Genomic DNA, 8,985 nt, shown 5'->3' on the forward strand with positions numbered 1-8,985 from the left:
CTCTTGACTCTTCATTGCTGACACTTAATATTTCGTTCCAATTTAGTTTTATCTTTTTCAACCACTTTTTTCCCCTTTCACCACAACCAGAGGCAAATAATAATTATTGCTATCATACTTAACCTGTACCACAGTCTCACGTGCAAGTAGAACTTGGTCATCAGTGTAACTCTTTAAGTGTTTTAAAAGGAGTGTCTGAAGATAATCTGGCCTACAGAATTTGGGCTGTATCAAAAATGGTGGATTTATCCTATCCCCGTCGCCAATTCTGTGGTGATAATGGTGAACGTTTAGATGTTATTGCTGTGCTACATTATAACTCATGTTTTTCAATAAGTAATGTAGAATATAAGCAATATAGAACACCCTCGTTACAAATCAGTTGATAAACTAGGGATAAGCCAACTGGGTAAGCTCTGCTTCCTCCATTAGTGCTTCGAGAGAGAATGACCAAGGGGTACAGAGGAACAAAAAGGTTGGGAAGCTCTATTACATAATATCCATAAAAGAAGGAAGGGTGGCTGGAATTCACATTAATTGATGCAAATGAATATGCACATTATATATATATATATATAAAACCCTGCACAGGCTGCTGATGAACCAGATTTTAACTTCTCTGGCTGTGTATAATGTTTCAGAGAACCAGAAGTACTAAAGCTGTTAATGCCTTCAATTACATCATAAACCTCCAAATTAATATAATATACAGTTAAATAAAATTCACCAGCAGTTAGAATAACATTTTAACCAGTCTCTTTATTTTCGGAACTATGGAGTGGAACTTCATAGTAAATAATTTATCACAAATCACGTGACAGTCACTAAGTGAGAATAACTAGACCAATAGCGATAACCGTTTTTTACTTACAGCTGAAACAGACTTGTAACTCTTGCTCTCACAACACAGGTGGAATGCCATGTTGTTATAATAAACATGAAAGTCATTTTAAAAGAAACTGAACCCATCTGCATTTAAAACAGATTAACTGTATATGAAGAGATGGGAACAACAACAGTAAAGACTGTTCCATATATTCAAATAAAACCACACGAAAGATAGTTGTCCATAATTTTAACTCGTCAAGTATGCTATACTAATCATACGCCCTAGGAAATAACATTAAATTTAACTAAAGATGGATTAATTCTCTTCCTAAAGGTATTTAAAACTGCTACTGACCTTCATTATGGGAGATCAAGTTGAATATTGGGTTGTTAAGTTTTAAAATAGGAAATTCAATATTATTGTCAGTGATGGCAATTACATTAATTTTAACTCTTAGGTAGATATATGAATAAGCACACATTTCATTTGGGTTAACTGCATTTCTTTGGGGCCAATAGGTCAAGTCATGGTCATAGTCCAGCAAGCTATTCATTAGGTCACACATTTTTAAGAGCCCAATAAATCAATCACTTTCTGTGTTTTAATAAAGATTGTCATTTTAAGGACCATTTTGCCTGTGTATTTTACAGCAAAGCCACATTGGGCTATCTACTGTGTCCATTGCAAGGAATTGAACCCCAGATTTTAATGTTGTAAGTCTGTAAACTACTGCTGTCCCACCAGGGGACATTTAAGGACCAAATTTATTTCATCATTACAACATAGGTACTCAATATTATATAATGCATACCACAGAGATTTCCCACATCACCTGTTTTTGTGAATGGTACCACATGATAAAAATAAATTCATTAGATAGCTAGCACAAATAATACATTCATTATATTCCATCAATCTCTGATTGCTACTTTAGCAAATTGATCGTTATTCAAGTTATTAAATTGTCAGCTTTTTAATTTCTTCTTGAGAACTTAGCTCAGTTATTCATGTTTTCTAGAACTCTATATAATTTTCAATAACATTTTTTTTAATTCATAGATTCTTTTCTTCACGAAAAGCTAATAAAAACTTTTTAGTTGCATTTAAAATTGGGTCAATTTGGTTTATTGAAACTCAATATTTTCATTTTTTGTCCTTATCATTGAACTTAGATTTAGAACATAATCTACAAAATTATTATCAATACTAATCTGATAAAAAATTCTTTATTTCCATTTTAGGTGCAAATCAATATAGAAAAGAATCATTGTAAGGATTTTGTAATAAGAATAAGCATAACAAGATTCCTTTTGGAGTACATTATCACTGAAAGATCTATCATAGGTCAAGGGTACAACAATGTGGTCTATATAATATATACATATGATATGAATATTCAAATTGTACTAGATGATTGTCACAGAGAAGTTAACAAACAATGTTTGATTTTTTTTAACAATTATTTTACACAATTACAGTTCAAAGGCATTATTACACAGCACCAGCACCCCAAAAAGTTTTATTTTGCTAAAAAAGTACATGTGGTTATAAAGAACATGAATTGTAGTCTGTTATTTACAGTTTCACTAACTCTAGCTCTCCATTTCACCACCTGCTTGTCAAGAACAGTACTTGAAAAACTTATTATTTCCCTAACATAGACAATAAAAACCCCATAAGTTCAAAATTGGACTAAGCATTTATCAGGTCACCATCCAAAAACATATTCCATAGCTTTTGATATAAAGTTGTTTGTCTTCTGTGGTGTTTGACTCTGGGACACTACCTGTGAATATTATAACAAAGGAAATGTTAAGGGTATTTAAAACATACTACAAATAAAATTTAATATTAAACTGAAACGTGACTACCTGTTTAGTCCTGTAAACTTATACTTCGAATGATACTAATATTAGTTTAGCGAAAACATTTTGAAATGAAGAAATACACAGTTCTTCACTATTATATAAGAAATCATTATACCTTAATATGATGATGACAAAACCTTGTCGAAACATTGTACATTTGCTGTTATATTAAAGTTTTTCTTCATTACCCATTCAAGCCGTCTCCAGCCATTATTAATATGGATGTATATTTAAACAACAATAAAATTAAAAATGGAGAATTAACAAGAAATTTAGCATACAGTCATCAATCCTAGAATTACTGTTGGGGTCCATATGTACCTCAGTGACTTTCTAAATACATTTTAGTTTTGGAGGTTAATATTACTACTATGTGAAATTTCTATTACAAATGACAAACATTCAAACTTTTATTTTCATAACATACTATTCTAAAATGTGATATTATAATGAAAACACAATGTTCAGTTAATTGAAGAAAACCCACATTTTCAATGATGATGTTGAAATGTTTTTCTCCTTCATGAAAATGTTTTAAAAAATTAACCATTTTGCAAAAAAGTTTAGTTAAGTTTACTACATAGTTTCCCTAGCTCCAATTACAGTAAATTGTACCTTGATATGCTGTATACAGATCTGATGATGGTATGTAGCAACATCAAAAGATGCAGTACTTACAATGGCTAGTGGATTAACTCTTTAGCTTGCCAGAAAACTAACTTGGTATGCAAAAGATTTCAGGTTCAATAAAAAGCCCAAAACAACAAAAAACTGGTGTTAAATTTGTAGTTATATAATACCCCTGAGAATTGTTGATGTCCATGACAGAAAGAATGTGTGAATCTTAGTAATTAAAAAAAAGTGCCTCACTTCCAACTGCTAGTGGTTTAACTCTCTAGCTTTGCTGGTAGAGCACTCACTTGATGTGCAACAGATATTGTACTAAAAGGAACAGTTTCTCATTATTTTCCAGGGAAATTCATACTGATATCTTCAATGATATCAAATTCTAGGTGTGTAAAACTCAAGATTCACCTAGCTTCTTCAGCTGAAACAGATGCAACTAGTTGTCACATGACAAACACAAACTTCTCATGACACATCATCATATAAACAAGCAAGATCAAAAGTGACTACTCAACAAAGCTGACAAGAAACAGACGGCCACATTAATAGTAACACAAGCAATTTACCACCAAGAATACGTACTGGAATCATGTCACCAAAGGATATATATATGAGGGATAAAGAACTTGATTAAGCATTTAACTTTATTCAACATCAGAATACTCACACACAGTTGACTATTTTCAAGCAAGAAACAGACAACTTGGTGTGGTGGGAGGATTTAAGAGGCCCTGATCCAGTCTTTGATGAAGGTGGGTTTCTTTAAAATGATGTGGAGGAGAAAAAAAGAGGTCGAGTAAAGGATGGTATGAAACAGGTGAGTAAGAAAGAAAGGATAGTGGAAGATCAAATTTAAAAGAAAGAAACATTTAGTGTTGGGCTTTTGAAGATAATTCATGACTTACAACCTTATTAGACTAACTATATAGAGCTTGAAGTTTTAGTATAACTTCAATGATAAAAAGTCCTTATTTCACTGTGTTTGTAGCTGAACTTGTAGCAAAAAAGCTGGATCTTAACTTTTTGAAGGCACTAGCAAATGGTTACCAGTTATTTTTTTTCTCACTAGCCAATTTTTCTCACTAGTTTGTAGCTGAACTTGTAGCAAAAAAGCTGGATCTTAACTTTTTGAAGGCACTAGCAAATGGTTACCAGTTATTTTTTTTCTCACTAGCCAATTCGGAACTGCTACTAGAATCATTATTCTTCTCAAAAACAGGGGCATGGCACATACTCAGCAAAGCTTTGCAAGGGAACTAAACAGCAGCTGAGGGTCAGGCCATGGTGAGATTTACATTGACCAATCTACAAGGGATGAGAGACCAGTTTAATGACATCTATGAATGAGTGAAGCACAAGGCTGTTGAATGTGACGTAGGTCAGCCTAAGCTTCCAAAGAAAAGGATGGCACCTACAAGTCATGAGGTTGGCAAGTAATCAGGATTTCATGATCATCAAACACTTCATGAACACTACAGGCAGATATACTATGCTGTGTGTGACAACCTACAAAGTAGGTATCAGTAGCCAAGCTGTGTAACATGAACTTGGAAAACCTGAATATTAAAGCAGCAACAGGTGGAGATTGTGAACAAGAACTTCAGGAAGTTGGAAAATTGTATGCTGGTGATCATACTGAAGACATATTGCCATCAAATGCAGCACCATTTTTGTTACCTCAGTTAAAATATGAGGAGAAAACAAAATGTGCAGCTGATGTCAACATGCAAGATATCTAGAAACAAATCACTTACGGTCACAGATATCATAGACTGATCCATTGACAATGAGATATTATACGAGAGTTTGTTACTCTGGCTGAATTAGTTCTCCTTTTTCCTGCCACAAATACTATCAGTGAGTGTCATTTACTCACACTGAAGAGAATGAAAACACACCTGAGAACAACTATGGGTCATGAAAGACTAAATCATCTGATGATAATAAGTGTATACAAAGAAAACGTTAATGAACTTGATCTTGAGAAAATAGTCACAAAAACAATCCTGAGCACAGAGCAAGTATGTTTGTATTCTCAAATTGATTGCCAATGATACAACAGTTATAATTATCCAACTAGTTACTGATCATATTATTGTATTTCCTAATATTAAGTAAATTACGATGATTTGGAAAATGAATAAATATTAAATGTTCATTAAATGTATATATATATATATATATATATATATATATATCACATACATATAAATCTTGTGTTATTTTCTTTTCCAACAGTTTTGAATATCAAAATTAATTTTAATAGTATGCAAGTTTTTATTTCAACCATTTTTTACAAGCTAAAAGATGTTCTATTTAGGTAGAATCAAGTGTATCTAGGCCATGATTTCCCACATAAGCAAAGTCTACAATACCCCACTACTGATAGCCACCCTATGCTAAAAAAATGTTCAATTATTAAAGGTTATGGCTTAAATGCCAAAAGTTTGTGAAGCATCACCAGCCAATGGGCCTGAAATTTGTGTTAATCTTAGATAAAATAAAAGGAATGTGAAAAAAAAATATACAGTTTAGGAAATTTATATTTTATTATTACCTCCATTGGGCAACCACTTTAGCACAATATTTCTAATCACTCAAACAGCAAAACCTCATTGCAGAGGCTGGATGGTACATTTGGTTGTTTGGCCCAAGCGCTACTTGCCCGAGCAACCAATCAAATGAGTTGAAGCTGCAAGCTCACTATCTCAGTTTCCTGAAACTTAAGCCTGGAAATTCCATGCAGCAGAAATGGAAATTGCAAAACTGCCATAACACCAACAAGTGAAACAGTAATCATAGTAACCGACTGTACTCAATATTTTGCAATAATTGATTTAAGTACATGGGTCATGGGTATATTGATACTCAGCAACAAGTATCTACAAGTTTCCTTCTGAAAAAAGTACTGGAATTAGTTTTTCTAGAGCCTTCTACATTGTACTAGCAAAACTTCAATAGTAACCACTAATTCGCTAGATGCTAATGTTACTTTCTGGCACGATATAAGCAAAAATAATACCTGTGAATAGTCAGAAACTTTACAATACATATATTTATGGAAAAATAAGATATTTGAAATGTTAAACCATTTTTGACCATATATATATATATATATATATATCTATGGAGTGATAGTTTAACAATTTTCCACTTTCTGTAGCTCAGACTGTGGTAATCCAAACTATCACATATTTTTAGTGGGTGTACTCTACTGGACCCTTACTTCACATACCAAATTTCAAGGCAATCCATTAACAAATACACGAGACATAAAATCTCCAATAATGATTGAATTTCTTCCTTTTTTTTGCACTGAAAGTATGGCAACTTTATTTGATAGAAAAACATATTTAACTTTCATGCAATTTTTTCAAACTTGGTACACTGACAGATCTTTACTACCTGCAATTAGGTGTCAAACCTGGTCTAAACATAAGCACATGTGCAAAGTTATTCAACAAAAACCATTCAATTTTGCCCAAACTTTTGCACACACACACACATGAAAAAAATCACATTATCCGTTAGTCTGAAATTTTTACTACAGCTTCACCTAGGGGCAAAGGCGGATCATTTTTAGTTTTTGTCATTCGGATTAAAGATGGCTGATTTACAGCAGCAAAACTACAGGATGAAAGCATGTGCAGATATACAAGTATTGGTTAGGCCAAGCAAACTAGATTAGTAGTTTCTAGCTCAAGTTTTCAAAAGAATCATATGGGTGGATGGTTATTATTGAATATTCATTGCGAACTTTTCAGCACAAATTTATTAAATTTTATGAAATGATCGTAAAGAGCATCTAGCATCATATGAGATTAGCTTAAGCAATTACTGTAAATATCGATGCTTGATACAGCTGTACCAAGTGCATAATTTTACTTTAAAATATCAATACAATATTAAGATTAACTAAGTGGGCTCAGTGCTAAATGAATTTAATCAATATACTTCACCACTTTAAGTCTTTATAGTTTTGATACTAACTTTTAATATAATACGTATATATTCACAAAATTTGGCAGACTTTCAGTAAACATTATGTCTTTCACGTACAAAAAATCACATTTTTAGTGAAGTATTTTTAATAAATTAAAAAAGATTTCTTTATGAATATATCGAGTATTTGTTTTGAATAGTCTGTGTGCAAAGTAATTTTCATGTTAAGATTAAAAATACTTCTCTTCATCTCAAAAATACCAAATTTCATTTGTGTAATCTGTAAAACCTTCTAAATACATCTTAAATGTCTGATTTCAGTAAAAGTCTATATTTGATCTATTATTTTCTCTACCCTAACTCTATACAAGGTTGGTCAATTTGACCGACCTCATAACCTCAAAAAAACAAAATCTAAATTACCCTATTTTCTTTCTGGATTGAATTGAAATTGTAACATAAAACTATGTTCGTTTATCTTAAGTAGCTTTAAACACATATACATCTATTTATACGTAAATTTTATGGTTATATTGCCCTTTGATTTCCTTTTGAACCATGTCTACCTACTACTGATCCTGCCATTATAACTTGTAAATCACTTACGGAACGTGCAGCTTACGTTATGCCATCGAATTACATTACCAATAAGCTACTCCAAGTTGCTCGTGTGCATGCCTCGTGAAATATTTTTATTACATTATTATTTATTTTACCTAATCTAACCTTAGCTAAAAAGATCCCTATTTTTACATTTTAGTTACTTTTATAATAATAAATACAGAATAAACATGAAAAACAAGAAATAAAGTACTTATCCGGGTACTAATGGTAGTAATGCAGTTAATATTATTTATTTAATTAAATACTGCACCAAAGAACATAGATTAATAACATTCAAAAAGCAGACAATTTCCTCTAACAATCAAAATTTTTCTGGCTTTCTAACTATGCAACAAGAGCTGTTACAAATTCATCCAAGCTAGTTGTTCGAAACTTGTACTAACAGAGAAAATGACAATTCTCTGTTCAGAAAACAACATAATATATCATTTGAGAGATGAAAAACCTTGGCTTTATATTGGTTATACATAATATTGTATGAAAAGTAAGAGAGAACTATTAAAAATCCTGCAGAGAGGAAGTGACAAATGGGTATGGCAAGATGGGTCTCATTTTCTAATCAGTGACCCTGTAACCAAACAAATTATAGGCAAAAAAAATTATGGTTTGTCTGAGTAATGAGATTTTAGAGTGAGTAGTTTATGTTAAATTTCGTACTTACTGAAGGGGTGGTGAATAAAATAGAAAAGAGGTGATGTCTAGAGAAAATATGTCACATTTCTCACACTAAGGGAACTCAGGATTTTTTTAAATATTGCCTTATGAACTTAAAACTTGTATACTATGAAAATATGGATTACTAGCTATGATTTTATGCTATACTAATTGGTATAACATAAACAAAATGTACTTTAATTAAATTATGAATTAAGTCACTAAAACCTTGTGACATTTTCAGTAAAGCATGCTTGTAGCAATAGGGTTAACTCTTTTAGCACGGACTCAGTCCCTGGGACTGTCCTTGTAACCATTTTGTGCTTGTTATAGTTTTCATGTTATAACTTTTAAATTAGTAAGCGAATGTTAATGAAAGTTGGCACATTATCAGTAAACATTACAATGCTTTCACATGCATAATATCAAATTTTTTATAAA

At 31.8% G+C, this 8,985-nt stretch overlaps 1 protein-coding gene across 4 annotated transcripts in view; it reads right to left on the minus strand.

Annotated features, from left to right (window-relative positions):
- Positions 1–2,036: 2,036 nt before the first annotated feature.
- Positions 2,037–8,985, minus strand: part of LOC106467322 (nucleoporin NUP53-like) — a 57,292-nt gene continuing 50,343 nt past the window's right edge. For all 4 annotated transcript variants that reach the window (XR_002612397.1, XM_022395487.1, XM_013927667.2 and 1 more), the window contains one exon: positions 2,037–2,615. Coding sequence is in view for 3 of the 4 variants with exons in the window: in XM_022395487.1 (XP_022251195.1) it covers positions 2,538–2,615 (78 nt within the window). In the remaining variant the exon portion in view is untranslated. The remainder of the gene's footprint in view (positions 2,616–8,985) is intronic.

The sequence above is a fragment of the Limulus polyphemus genome, unplaced genomic scaffold (assembly GCF_000517525.1).
Source record: "Limulus polyphemus unplaced genomic scaffold, Limulus_polyphemus-2.1.2 Scaffold2568, whole genome shotgun sequence".
Classification (NCBI taxonomy): domain Eukaryota; kingdom Metazoa; phylum Arthropoda; class Merostomata; order Xiphosura; family Limulidae; genus Limulus; species Limulus polyphemus.